The sequence below is a fragment of the Toxotes jaculatrix genome, chromosome 23 (assembly GCF_017976425.1).
Source record: "Toxotes jaculatrix isolate fToxJac2 chromosome 23, fToxJac2.pri, whole genome shotgun sequence".
Lineage (NCBI taxonomy): Eukaryota > Metazoa > Chordata > Actinopteri > Toxotidae > Toxotes > Toxotes jaculatrix.
The window spans coordinates 12,462,327-12,477,922 of NC_054416.1; the positions used below are offsets into that span (position 1 = coordinate 12,462,327).

General features: G+C 42.3%; 1 protein-coding gene across 1 annotated transcript in view; it reads left to right on the plus strand.

Annotated features, from left to right (window-relative positions):
* Positions 1–15,596, plus strand: part of nrxn2b (neurexin 2b) — a 511,829-nt gene that overhangs the window by 161,277 nt on the left and 334,956 nt on the right. The window contains exon 5 of the mRNA XM_041030969.1: positions 12,415–12,716. Coding sequence (XP_040886903.1) covers positions 12,415–12,716 — 302 coding nt within the window. The remainder of the gene's footprint in view (positions 1–12,414; positions 12,717–15,596) is intronic.

The following is a 15,596-nucleotide window of genomic DNA, read 5'->3' on the forward strand; positions in this document are numbered from 1 at the left end:
ACTGTTCCCAGTAGGATAATAATAATAATAATAATAATAATAATAATAATAATAATAATAGTAATAGTAATAGTAATAATGAATGCAGCTGGGTGTGATCTTTTCACTGGCTGTGATGATCATGAACGACCATTAAAAATGTATCAGTGGACAGATAGGATAGATGGACATCAGACAAACATCCTGATGCTGCTACGTGAGGAGAAAGTGCCTGAGGTGTTACAGATTTATAGTGAGCGATAGAGATGGTGCTGGCCCTCCCCAGGCAAAATCCTCCACAGCTACTGCAGACATGGAAGAACTGAGCCAGATATTTCCGGGGAGAACAGCGCTGTGTGAACGTTGCATGCTACGCAAACACCTGATGGATATTTGCTCGCATTGTGGGTTCAGCCTTTTTTTTTTTTCTGTTCCTGAGCTGAAATTCCCAGCGACGCCACATCTGCAGTATTTGCTCACAGTCGTGTTTTTCAGTGAGAAGCAAGAAAGGCAAGTGTTGAAGGCCACTAAGACTGTGAAAATATACTCTCTGTGAGACTGGAAAACAAACTCACTGAGACACAGAAGACAAACGGGAAGAGATGGAGAGGCAGGGGCAGAGGGAGCCAGTGAATTAAAGTCTTTAATTAGACCAGACACAGAGTGCTGTCTGCATGTATCACACAGGCTAGGCCTAAAGGGAGGAGTATAAAGGGAAAGTCACTTTCAAGCTCCAGTAGTATAATGGGGCCCTCGTGGGACCGAGCAGGGGACTCGATGTTTTTTTGGCTTATTTCTGTGTGAGTGTGTGCGTTCATCTCAACAGAAGTCTCGCTGCGTTCAACCTGTTTCAAGGTTGGCTCAAACAGCTGAAGTCATCATTGTAAACCATGAGGCTAATGTGCGACTCTTTGCCATTATCATCCTCAGCAGCAGCACAGCTGCACACAAACACAGCCTCTTGCTAAGCCTGGTGTCATATCAGTCTTGTGTGGCTAAGCAGGCTGTTCAGTGAGTTGTGAAATTGAAATGCAGCCTTGGTTATTAGACAAACAGCCCATCACCCGTACTGCTAGTTCACTGTCAATAGCCACTGTAGCGTCAACTAACAACACAACTCATTTGTTGATTAAGAAGAGCTGTGCATGTTGTGTATGTTAATGTGTGTGTGAGCTCTGATGCAAGTATATGGGTCTGTGTGTATTTGTATGTGTGTGTGTGTATGTGTGTGTGTGCGTGCTTGCACCCAGCCTATATATCATTGAGGAAACATGAGTGTGAAATATTAAATCTTAGCATTAGTACAAATGAAAACATGACATCTGGTTAAATAATCCATTTGAATCCATTAACCTGCTGACAGATGATTTTATAGTATTGTGTGTATACTCGACCTACAGATTTCACCTGTACACACACACACACAGTATAATAATGGTATGCTCCAGCTACAAGTTAAATAAACGTTTTTAGACCTGTTCATGTCATACAGGCCGAATGAGGTTTGCAGTATTGTTGTGTGGTAAATTGACAAGTGAAGAAATGACTTCATGTGAGAATGTGCTTGTTTTTGTGTGCCTGTGTTTGCTTGTGTTTATTTGGATGCTCCTGCAGACTGAGCTCAAAGAGTTAGAATCTCCGCATACAGACAGTAGTCTGCAGTAGGGCCATAACTGAGGGGCCCCTCTCAGAGTGGCATCCTTTTTCACTCGACATCTTGAGGGTGAGTGCAACGACCTGTGCAAGTCAGACTCATCTGATGTTACAGCAGCTGTCAACATGCTAACTTCACTGTCATAATACTGTGGCTCTGTAAGGTACCGGTTTATGCACCATGCATTTTTAAGGAAGAACTCCCCGTGAGGGTCAGTGGAAGCAAAGAGATAAAACTGCTGCACAGGTTTTCCCACTACACACACACTCAAACTCAATAATTCAGAACCAGCAGCAGTGGAACAGATGAGCATTCTGCCTCTCAGTAATCGATGCATTGTAAACTGTCAGCTTTACCAAGTAGGCTAATTTCTTGTTATTTTCACTTTTAAAGTTTAATGTTTTATCCATGTTAAACCTGGATTTGTGGAAGTGTGCAGTGAGAGCAGTCAGTGTGCTGCAGCAGCATTTTGTTAAAGAAATTTCCAGTAATGAGCGTCATTATTTTTGGAGTGGGGTTTTTGGTTTGGAGCTGTGTCAAAAGCAAGGTTTTGTTCTTCAGAATTTTTTTTTTTTTTTTTGTCCAACAGTCTCCTCTCAACCCTCCAACCCTTTTGAGCGTGGTCTCATCGCTCCACTCTACCTCTGACAACAGCCGTCCCTGAACAGAGGCTTGACTCCACTTATTTATCAGTCTCAATGCTCTCCTTTCCTTGAACTGATGAGGGCTCTTGGATAAACAGAAAAAAACATTAAAAAACCATAGAGCAAGTTCATTCACTTTTGACTAATTACTACTACATATTGTATTTCCCCTTTCCTCCCACCCAAAATTAAGCGGCAAGCTGTTGTATTTGCTTTCAAAGACGCAGGGTGTTGTATTATGACCTGCACGCCTATGAAATAAAACACACAAATGTGTGCTTACAGCTATAAAGCTGAGAAGCAATTTCTGTGTGTGAGCAAAGTTTTTTAAAGCAGCCTGTATAGTTGTGAGTCTGTACTAAAATGGTAAAAAACAGAACACCTTTCTGCAAGTATTTGCACTTTCATACTGGAGTTGGCTGTGACATTGGTATAGACACAGTTGTCTAAGTCAGTTACACTAAATGCCTCCCTCCAAGTAGCTGTTATTGAAATTGTTGGCTTTGTTGTAAAAGAAGAAGCCTTTGGTATTTATCGATCTTTTTTTTTTTTTTTTTAAACCATTAGCAAGAATTTGACCTTGGAGGAAATGTCAGTCTTTACACAGAACTTATTTTTTTCTCTTAATCTTCTCTTAACTCTTGTTTTGACCAGACAGAAGTGAAAAATGCTATCTACCCTTCTATAATCTAATATTGGGGAGCAGTTATCTCCACAGCTCAATGCCTCTATCTCACTCCATGCCATATGGGCTGATTCATGTCGCTACATCCATCATTGACAAGCCTCCAGAGGGAAAGGTTAGCATTTAGCTAAAGGGTTTCCAATATATCAGCGGATTGAATCCCATTTAAGCTCTTGCGTCCTGTATGTTGTCCAGTTTTACATTCACCTTCAAATGCCAGAGGAATTATTGGTTAGGAATGAAAGATTAGGAAAAAAATGGCTCTTCCACAAGTTTGGCTTGTCTGTTCACAGGCACTTAGTTGTTTAGTTATGGGCTTCATTAGGATTCCACTACTGTGACAAGGGGGTACAAAGTTGTTGAAAAAAAAAAAGTCTGCTGCAAAGCCTTGCCAGATGCCCCAGGTATTTGTTACAGTGCAGTTTTGACATGTCACCCTTATTTGTTAAATAGTTTAAAAGTTGTCAGATACACAACGCCAGAAACCGCCGCCCCCCCCCCCCCCCCCCCCCCATTTTTCCTTGCCTCATACCAAAGTCCGTGCTTGTCTGCTTGTTTTGCGGCTCCGTTGTGGGCAGTTACACAGTTTTTCAATACCAGGTTCAAGAGGTCAAACGCCTTCAGCAACGAGTTTCGCTCATTAAAACTCTTCCTCAGCTGACTGAATGCTTTATTAGTGGTTCAACATGCTGGATTACGTATTGCCTCTCCCAGCACTGACATTTAAACTAAGGTTGTTGTTTCTTTTTGTGTGTGTGAGTGTGCTTTTTTTTTTTTTTTTTGGTCTCCCCCTGAACAGCCAATCTTACCCTTTGCAGCCTCGTCATGATTTGAAATTGCGTTACTTCAGTTTTAACCCAGTTTGCCATAGTCCCTATTACTGTTCCCGTTAAGACTAATGATTTTAGGGCTGCAGCCATGTGTTACCTCCCTGACACCTGGTGCTGTCGGCCTCTTCTTTTCACCGGCCTGGGATCAACCTCACAGCATTGACATAATGTAAAGGCCAACTCAGTGCTACAGCACAGGTTGCTTTTAATGTAAAGCAACTAAACCGCTACACTGATCCATTGTACTGCCAGCAGCGACATTAATATATTAAGTAAAGCAGTTTACAGTGGATAATTCTTCGGGCGCTTTGCCAAGGATTCTCATACAATTAAACGAACCCACATAAAACAACATCAGGCACCCTTGCAAAAATAATACCACATTGTTTTGCATTTTGTGCGAGAGCGTGCATTTCATTAAATTTAACGTATGTCTCTCTTTAGGCTGCCAGTTCACATGTTAATACAACGGTAATCTTTTTTCAGGAAGAACTTATTTGATATAGTTGCAGACCCTAAGCTGTTGTGATTGATGTATTTTCAAAAGCGTCTTTGTGCAAATATGCAAATTGGTTTGTGTCTTCTGTGAGATATTTTCAGCACAGTTCAATATAGAGTTAATGAGCCAAGAATAACCAATGCTCACTGGAGCCAGTGGGGGGAAAAAAAAAATCCATACGTCTCTATTTCACATGGCTTCTTTCATGTTGTTGAGGTAAAAATATATGGACATAAGCCTGATCGTTGCAGCAGAGAGAGGCCAGATTCAGGAAGCGTACAGCTAAGTTATTTAGGAAAGAAACCTCTTTCGTTTTTTATAGCATTGATCCTGTGGTAAATGGTGACCTCGACCTAAAAAAAAAACCCCAAAAAAACATGGCTACTTGCAGTTAAAAAGGGAGATTAACTGTGTTAAAGTCAGTTTGCACTCATCTTCATCCAGGCATTGAAGAGAAAGGTGTCTTGGAAATATGTCTGATTTTATTAACAATGGCACTAATGTGATATAATGTACAAGATGTGTGGGTAAGTGCAACTTGACAAGAGGTGGGGGGGCGGGCTTACATTGCTCAAGTCAAGGGCATGTTCTGGCTCAAGTTAATAGGGCTTATTATGTACTTCTCCTGTCTTGCAGTCAGCTCCCCGTTGGCTAAGGAGCCTGCCATTCAGGAGCGCACGAGCCTATCGTTAGTGTCAGTTTACTTGACATTTTCTTTGTGTCCCGGTTGAGCCCGGAGACTGAACAGCCCTCCACTGTGATAATAGTCATCTGCCAAGACACCCACAGTGGGAGAGAAAAGAAATGACAGAGAGGAAAAAAAAAAACACGAACAAGGATGAAGAAGAAGAGGAAAAAGTGCAAATCAGAGAGCGAGAAGAGGTGGAGTGGAGTCACGAGGCTGCTGCCATGGTGTCTGATATTGCGGTTACAAAATGGATTGTTTCCAAGGCAACAGACAATTAAAGGCAAATACTTTATCCCCATTAAGTCTTATACTTTACTACCTCAAATTATCCTCGAGAACATGAGTGTGAGAAACAGAGGGCAGGTAAAACTGTCTCGTGAAAATGCTGGATATAAACTCATGGAGATGACAGTGAGTGAGGGAATCGAAAAGGTCAAACCAAATCACCACACAGTGCTGACACAGCCCAACTGGAGACGCACCTTGTTTTCAGTGTCATGCCCGGGGTTACGTGACCCAATTTACAGTAGCAGTCTATCAGTGAAGAGCCGATTTAGTATGCAAATCATGCCGGTTTGTTTTCTTACTAGCTCTACGGAAAGATTTACTTTTTTTTTTTTTTCTTTGCCACCTGCACACTCCTGCAGCGACCTTCAAATACTGTCAATCAAAGCAATGGCAAAAGGGATTAAATTAAAAAGGAACCGTGCACTCTTAAAATGTGACCTGCAGCTACATTTAAAAGCGGAGGAGCAAAAAGAATCTAATCAAGTGCCTTTATGCCGAGGGCTCTTAAAACGCATGTCCTCTGCCGGTGCACTTAGCGAACTTAGTCACAGGTAGGAATAAAGTCTGTGGACACCTTGTGGGCATGAATTTCACTTTCGTAAGTCAGTTTAGTGATTAGAGTCAGATACATGCACTTTGTGGTAAATTCTGCAGAACAATGTGAAAGTGACTGAGTCAATAAGCGTGTTTGAAGCAAAACATCAAACTTTTTTTTTAGATGTCATTTGTTTCAGTTTGACTTCAGCTGATCTCGAGCTTCATTTGGATATTTTGGATATATTCTTAATAACTTTTCTAGAGGAGTTACCACCACGCTACATTTCCATCGTCACAGGCAACAAATAATATCTGTATCATTTCTAGGAAATATGAGGCTCCATCACTCAAAACCCTGGCTGTGAATATTTTGTATTTGTAAAGCTCAAAAAAAAAAAAAAAAAAAAAAAAAGAAAGACAACCTGAGTGACTGTGGTTCTCATACATTACCTCAGTGCAGACAGCTCAATCCATACTGACGCTCCTGCTTTTTTTTTTTTTTCTCTCCAACATCCCTCAGACTGTGAATGGTGTGGTAGCACATTTACTATGGCTCAACAAGCACCTTTTAAGGTGGCGGTGGTGGTGAGATGGTCAGCGGAACAAAGAACTTTGGCCTCCAGCAAATGAGCTGGAGCAGACAGCAAATTATAGCTCCTTCATTACAGGATTGCAATCGGCCCATGGATCGATACATACAGTAATCACCAGCTGTGCAGAGAAAGGAGAGTGAAGAGGATTGGCAATGGGAACAATGTTCCTCTATTTCAACCTGGTGTCAATGGCTCCACAAGAGACTGGAGTCAGAGATCCATTAACGTATCCACGAATTACCAATAGAGCTAAGCAGATAGTGTCACAGGCCAGGTCAGGGCTGCACGTGGGCTAAAAACAGGCGTAAGAGTCGCCTGTAACAGTGAATTGATGTACAGATTATACATTAAAACACATCATTTCTGTGGTCACTACATACCTAATGATACCTAATGATGTGATGCATTATTTCATGAAAATCATGCACTGTTCACAGCTTTACATTCTGATCTCAGTTACAGCAGGTATGTGTGTATGCATTATCTGGTCTCATAATATTTCGCTATAAACCGCTACAGTGTCGTTTGACAAGCCTTGAAATGTTTAACTGTATTAGCAGACTTCTTAAATCACATTTCATCTCCTCACCTGTGCCTGCAGCAGCACTTGAACACCAGTGTAAATGCTTGTATTTTTAATAACACGGTACAGCTTTCTGTCAGAGTGCCCGCTAAGAAATGCACAAGAGGCTCAGCTCAGAACAAAAAGTCAGAGGCGAGTCTAAGTTGATCTGGAGACCAAGTGCTGTTGGGTGTAAAACAGCTAAATCAGGGATCAATATCAAGATCAATTCAAACCCAGTGCAGTTTGAATGATATAAACAATGCATATATGTATTTAAACAAAGTTTATCATAAAGTAAACTTTAAAAGAGGATCAGAGCTGTGAGTCTAACTGCAGGATCTGTGGACTGAGGTTTTTTTGCAGCAGTAATCAAGCTTGCATTTCCTTCCGGTGACAGTGAAGTATGTTGCTATTTTTGGGATGACCCTGCCACAGTCCCATGATGCACTGCAAAGCGCCAGTAAACAGCAGGTTTTGAGAGTCCGGCCTTTTTAGAGGGTCCGGTAATTCATTGGCTTTCGCCCGGGTTTAGAATAGCACATATGTTTGTGTTAAGGACAGCTGACAGCTCAGATTTATGTGGGAGGGAGGCAAAGAAGGTAAAATCCATGAGGAGCGAAACATAAAGCAGGGAGGGGCCACAAAGATCTGAGCAATCCATCAATCATCCCACCTCAGCAGTTTGTCACATACCCCCTCCCCACCCCACTCCCCCACCCTCTGACTCTACAGCTTTTAAAAATCTGCATTGCCTTATCCTGTCTTGCCTTATCATGTGTCTGTTTCTATGTGTGTTAGTTCTTTAACTCCGGCCAAACGTTTAATAAGCAAACAAATGTTCACAGCAGTTCACAGACCGTTTCCTGTGCCTTGGAGCTAGCTCAGGACACTAGCCTCTGTCTGTGGACCCAGCAGGCCTGTTTGATTCATGAAGCAGCATCAAAGCTTTCATATGCCCCTTACATTTCCCACTGCTCTCTCATCTCGCTGTTGAATCGTTTCTCCAAAGCTGTGGGATACTCTCTCAGCGGGGTGGATGGCACTCGTCGGGAGCTAATAGAGGGTGACTGCATATGCACATGTGAACGTGTGTGTGTGTGTCTGTGTGTAAGAACAGTGAGGTAATGTGATGTGACGAGTGGATTTGCCAGCATGTGGTCATCTAGATTTGGGATGTTTTCACACGCACATACACACATACATACACTTGTCTTATTCCATTCTCTCTTCTCTTATTCGCATAAAACTACCTAATTACTCCCAATATGTAATCCAATCGGCCAAAAAGCAGTATGTTAAGGTTCATTATGCGTTGACTAATGCACCACACAAGTTTGGATGGAGCAATTCATGCAGCTCATCTTATTAAACCTGTTCTCTCTCTCTCTCTCTCTCTCTCTCTCTCTCTCTCTCTCTCTCTCTCTCTCTCTCTCTTTCTCTCAGTCTGAGCTGAATCCAATTTAATAACACATGCTGCACTGCGCTTTCATTACTGTAATATCCACCAAAGACTAGCCTGAAATGGCACTTTGAGGGAAGCATCGAGAAACACAGATTTTATTCACCTTCTCATGATATTTTATCACCATTTATGATGCTAGGTTTTTTCCAGAGTGGATGGAAACTTGTTATAAACGTTCATATATCACATTTCGTTGCTGTTGCAGAGAAGCTAGATTGCCTACTTGTTTACACATCCTTATGCTAATACTTGCTTGTGTTTCTCAAGTGAAGCTATACCCGAAATGGTGCCAGGACTGTATGGGCGCCGTGTGTGTCAGTGGGTTGCAGTGTGTGCGTTGGTCCAAGTCAATGGCATTGATTCCACTCAGGCTGGAATTCATCCTCTTCCTCCATCCGTCCGTCCTCCCCCTCACTCTCTCACCATGTAGCTCACAGAAGCGAGGCGCCCCCTCAAGAACAGTGAAGGCCAGGGGTCTCTGAGAGGAGGCTGCTTGATGCCACAGCTGCTGCAAAGTGCTTAGCAATTGCTGCTGGCATGACTGTGACACAGGTTAAAGTGGAGGTTGAGGTTATTGAATTCTTTTTGTGTAGACTACAAACGCTAAGGGGCAAAAGACGAAGTTGGGATATGGTCTAAACTATGTTAGATCAGGAGGGCTTGAAAAATAAAGTAGTGCAATATTGTACTGATTCCTGGGTTGAGATGTTATTTTTTTTTTTTTTTTTTCTTTGAGCCAGATGTCGGCGAGAGGAGTAGCGTTTAAAGAGCTGGCAGAAGTTTGGGGTTTATGTTCAGATATTTCAGAAAGAGCTTTGCTTACAGTGGCACCGTGTGGGTGCGTAAACCCTCATCTATCCCAGCCACCAAAAACTCCAACAATATGATTTTTATCAGCAAAATCATTCAGAATGGTTCTGTCTGCCTTCACCTGTTAGTCATTTGTATTTGTATCATTATCTTTTCGAAGCCTCTGAACTCTGAAGCAGCAGAGTGTGAGCACTACGAAAGGCCGCTGAAGCCGGTGGAGACACGTGGGCAGACGATAAACACTGGCTTTCCTCATTACTTGTGCTTATTCATGAGGCAATTGTTGCTTATATTGCTCTGCCTCGATGCGGGGAGTATCATTCTTGACCCCTAAAAATACCCAGTGCTAAATGTCTGTTCACTCCACGCAGTGAAATCAAACACCAGAGGAACTCAACATTTAATTAATAATAAAGACGCTATTATGGGTGGCTAAATTTCAAATGAGTCATTTCTCTAATGTAGTCAGGGCCTTCTGCGAGGTTAATTGAGACCTTGACAGCACTTTAGTCGGCTGCGTTCTTGTGTGTCTTGTCTTACCTCTGGCTACAGCGTCTTGGGCTTTATGGAAAGAGATTTGATCTGAGGGAAAAGCGTACACTTCAAGTGTGTCTGGGTGTGCACGAAATCACAAGAGTGGTGCCATGGGAGTGAGAGGATGAGATAGAGATGTACAGTAGATGTAAAAAGAGAAACAGATGTATAGCGACAAGCACATATTCACAGGAGCTGAAGTGGTCTCAGAGATGGAAAGAAGAGAGTCAGTTTTTATATCAGTTTTTAGGTCTTGAAAGTCGAGGCTGAAGTGATCTTCCTCTCTCATCTGAGAAACTGGGAGGAGGGCTTTTCCAGTCCTCTGCAGACTGGAGGAGGATCTCCGGCTTCCCAGAGCATACAGGAGATATAGGAAATTATTGTACCTAGCTCAGAGTATCAGATGAACCATTGTACGTTTTTGGATAACATGGATAACATGGATTTTTCCTACCTCTTCCTGCCTTTAAAGTAAAAATAAAAATCCTATGATGGTATTCATTTTCAAATAATTTATCAGGGGGGACATTATTGGCACTGTGACCAGGCTGACTGGTGCAACAGTCAGTCCCCGTCCTCTCCTTTCACTCCCTGATCCTCCCCAGCTTTATCTCCTCCTCTCAGCCTTCTGTTCATTAAACAGACATAAACAAAAGAAAGTTTTTTGTTTGCAGCTCGTGTCTCTCCGTTGCATTCGGCTCAATCTCGCTGAGCTCATGGAAGCAATCACAAGCTGTTTGTTGCTTACCGTTAGCAGCCCATACTTTGGGAGGGGGTCCAACTTAATACATAATTGAAAATGGTTGCTGTGGTCCATTTGCTACGCTTTTATTCTTCCAACATCAGCAAGGCAGGCACCGCCAGAAGGCTGCTCTTGGGGGATTTGCTTTTTTTTTTTTTTCCTTCCGTGTCATTTTTCCCCTCCATCTCTTTCTCTTCCCTTTGATGCCTTTTTTTTTTCGATGACAATTTACACTTCAGTTGAGATTGCTCTAAATTTCGATTTCAGCCAAAATGCTCTTTTAAGTAGCTGTCTCTGTCTGGATGCCATTCGTCCCTCACTTCCTCGTTTTTTTTTTTTTTTTTTCCCCCGCACATAAAATGTTTTCTTTTATGTGAGTGCATGCACCCATATTATGTTGCTGTGTTTGTCTCAAAGTGAGCTCTATCATCCCCTTTAATGTTCCTGAAGTATAGCAGTTAGTATATCACTTAACACAGCACTTTTTCTGCTGCTCACTAAAGCCTCCTTTTCTTTACAGTATAACATCCATGCAACAGTTACTCCTAAACTTGGTATTAATGAAACAGTGTAATCAACCTATGAAGGCTACCACAGGTCTTGTCTGTCCACGGTCATATCTCAGTCCAAAGTGCACAGCTATCAAATGGACGCACTATTATCCATCATCACTCTTCTGCTCTCACCTGAGATTGCTCCTGTAGCAAACTCGCTCGCTCATGAGATTTGGCTTTCAATCTGTCTGCCAGAGCCCCCCCCCCCAACCCCAGCCAGCCTCACCCTCTCTCTCCCCAGGGAAATGCACCGAGGTCTTGGAGTGATTTTTGCTGTAATGGAACTTCAGGATAAACTAGATTTGATGATCCACCCATACAGGGGCCTCTTGGTGGGTTTGAGTGTGCCCCTTCTTCCTCGTGTTGCAGCCCTAAACCTCATTACCTGAGGCTGATTCTTCAATCTGACCTCCCTCGGGGAAAGCAGAGGTGGTGGTGGGCGTGAGGGGGGGCAAACGAACACAGGAAGTGGAGTGTCACTTCAGATCGCAGTTCATGTCGGGGAACCAGTTGATTTGTATCACCGCAGAGCGGAGAAGAGTTATTCGAGAGCTGAGAGATCTTATTGCTGTCGGTGGTGTTGCGTCTGTGCTTCTGCCTAAGGTCAGTTTATGTTGCCCCAAGAAGCAGCTGATTCATAACACATATAATATCATAGGGTTTGTAATATTCAATCTGGGGATCATCCTTCTTATTGTCATGATGCCTAAGTTAAGATGAAACTCTATCGATCCTGCAGGGAAATGAAGTCATCACTGTGGCAAAAGCAGTGTGATGTTCCAAAGAATAAAAATATAAGCAACAGAGCGAGTAATAATAAAGTGCTGTATATAATGATAATGATAGAAAATAGTATGGAGAATTAGATGAATACAAATAGTTTCTCTCTGGCTTCAGTGTCCACACTTTGATTGAGGTGTCACTGCTGTGAATGTTCTTGCAGCAGCACTTTCTGTTGTGACAGCAGCAGGTGTGTGTTCAGTTCCTGACAGATGCACACTGTGTCCTCCCCTGCTGCTGTTAGGCTGCTGTTTGACAAGTGTCCATTGTACAAACTGGCTGTTTGGACTGGTAGTGTGTGAACAAAGCTCACTGCAGTGGAGGTTGGCTGCAGACAGACTGAGAGGCATCAGCAACATTGTCAACACCTTTTTCTACCTCTTTGCATTTTTTTTTTTTTTTTTTTTGGGGGGGGGGGGGGTTGCTCCTTTAATCCACTTTGTCTTGTCCTGTTATTTTCTCTTTCCTTTCTAAATTTGATCCAGCTGTTTGCTTTGCTGTGATGCATTGTTCTATATGTGTTGTATTTTTTATAACTAAGCTTTCCTTTCTCCCTTCTTTCTTCTCCAGGAAAGGAAGAGTCAGTGGCCACCTTCAAGGGCAACGAGTTCTTCTGCTACGACCTGTCGCTGACGCCCATCCAGAGCAGCACCGACGAGATCACGCTGTCTTTCCGCACGCTGCAACGCAACGGCCTCATGCTGCACACCGGGAAGTCAGCTGACTACGTAAACCTTTCCTTGAAAAGCGGCGCGGTTTGGCTGGTCATCAACCTGGGCTCGGGGGCCTTCGAGGCCCTGGTGGAGCCCGTCAACGGCAAGTTCAACGACAACGCCTGGCATGACGTGCGCGTCACCCGCAACCTGCGCCAGGTAAGCAACTGCCCGCGTAATGCAGGGCCACCGCGTGCCTCTGGTTGCTGCCCAACTCTACCTCTGCTGCTTTATTTAACTCTCCATCTTTTTGTCTTTTCTCTCTGCACATGGAGCGTTAGTCTAACCTTCCTTCTCTCCTCTCTTGTTGCTCACTGCCCAGCTTCTTCAGCAGTTTCTTTTTTTCCAGGTTGGAGTTGGACAGAAGACTGATGTTGTTTTTTTCTTTCTTTCTTTCTATCTTTCTAGCTTCATCTTTATTTCTAAAACAACCAAAGATCCATCTCACCTTCATATTCACTAGTCATTCTAAGGAAAAAGGGTGATAATGACAGTATAATCCCTGTTATAGTTAGATTTTACTTAGCAAACATTATAATGAAATTAATGGCTACTATGCATATGTAGGTCTGGCCGAGGACACTGTTTTGTGCTGTTATTAATGAACAAGTGAGGAAAGTGGTCTGCTCAGTATGTATGCACATAATGTACTTGGCTACACAAATAGAATGCACCCTAATTTATCAAAGGTGACAGTGCACTTAAACCCTTTCTGAACAAATTACCCAACACATCTTTACAAATCTTTAATCGTAGCTAATGGAAAACAAAAGAGGACCTGCAACCTGGACGTCTGTGTGTGTGTGTGTGTGTGCATTTGAATTGCTGTGTGTCAGCTTGCTCCGCCTATACACATGCACAGCGAAGCACTAAGTACATGCACATACAGTGCACCCTCTAGGTGCACCAGGTCATCAATTGGCAGTTGCAGATACCAGCACTGAGGTACAATCAATTTCACTTACACTTGCCGTGCTTACTTCTTCACGTTTTTTTTTTTTTTTTTTTTTTTTGTGTAATTGGAATTGGAATGAATGTCTTGTCAGACCTAATAATGGGCATTGTAAACAGCCTCAAATGCAAAAAAAGAAGCCTGATGTGAATGCATTAAGGCAAAGATGGTATATCAGCTTCTTTGTGCGTGCCCTGAAAGTTTGAATAAAGAAAAATAGCCAATTGTATCAAACTCCTGTACTTTCAGACGCCAGAGAAATTCCTCCGCACACCAAAAAAAGGAGAACCTGAGAGCAAAGTGATTCTTAATGTGGACTAAGTGCTGTTAAATTACAGGGGGAAATTTCCATGCCAACCAGACTCTGCAATTTCTGTCATATTGCAATAATATTATTATATATTTCAAAGTGGTAACTTAGACATGGAAATAGTCCAAGATTTGTGGAACTGATGTTTTATTAGCATATGCTGTGCTTGCCTTAGGATAAGGGCAAATGATCACAGACTCACAGACGCACACAAACTTCAGATGCACCATCTCAGAGACACACACACACACAGTCGGGGTCAAATATGTTATGCTGTAGAACTGTGTGTGATCAGCAGAGTGAGACTAGCTTAATGAGTTTGGGAAGCCAACACGATTTTAAAGATTTACAGCGTGAGCCGACTCACCTACCACCAACTGCACCATAATGACCATTAGGCAAATGAGTAACACAAGCACATGCACATGCGAAACCGAGACAGTATTATTATCTGCCTGTCTGTCTTTCTGTCTCTCTCACTGTCTGTCTATCCATCTATGTGCCCATCTGCCTGGTACAATAAAATGCACTGTAACTGCAAAGATTGTGTTGGGAAAATCAAACATAATTCTCAGTTTTAGTCAAGGACCTATTCACATTATTAGATATGGTTTTGAACACAAATAATATGTCATTTTTAAGTACTGAGTATAATGAGTGTTGATATTTAAAAACAAGTGGGGAGAAGTTAAGTAATCCAGTCTGGTAGTGTTAAGGTTACCTCTGTTTATTCTTTGGGAAATAAATAAGCATCGCTGCTTTACATTTGTTTTAGGAAAAAAAACGATCCAGTAAAGAATTAAATGAATTATATTAGTAAAGACTTTCCACCCTGTAAATTACTCTGCAAAAACAAAAAAAAACAGCTTGATCTCTAAAACTGCTGAATGAACTTCATGCAGATATCAAATGCCTCCACTCAGTCCACGCCCTGACCTAGAACTAACCACCCACATCACGCTGTCCAGGCGATCTCCATTAACTCGCGTAGCAGCTTGAATCCCCAGCAGATTATTCTAATTGACCTAACAGGAAGCGCAAGTGTTAAAGAGCTCTCTAGATTTACACTGTGACCGTCCCCACTGAGAGACACAAGGAGCGAGGTATCGATGGCATTGATCACCTCTGACCCCGTGTTTACTCCCGGACTGATACCCAGCTGATCAATGAGCACTTGTATGCTTTGAGGTCTCATAGAACGCACATGCATTTAAACTGAAGAACAATATTATTATTTTATGAATCATACATATCCCTGAGATCGGCATGTTATGCAAACCTATTATTTGCTGAGAGATTATAGAGGGTGGATAAATAACGTTAAGACCTTAAAGTCATACTTTCCAGTATAAAGACATTACAAACTACAGCTTCCAAAAATAGCCAGAGTGGAATTAACACTTCCAGCACAGTTAAACTGCTAAACAGTGCATTTTATTGTACTCTACAAGTTTAGCAGAGACTGTAGTGTTGTTATTGTACGGGTGTTAGTCCGGATTATGTTGTGATTTGCTTGCTGCTCTGTATGCAGTTAGTTTCCTGATACATTCACATAGCTACCTGTACACCTGTAGTGTATTTATTTATTTTTTGTCTAAATACTCATCAGCATGTGGCCATGCATATAGTGCTGTCGGTCGTCCATTAGCATGCACGTCTTGTCCTTCCTCTCCACGTTTGGGATGGTTTAGATGCTATAGATAATGTTAATTACATCATCTAATCTTTAAATACAAGTGAAAATGTAAACAGAGCCTCCACACAAACACACAATCAT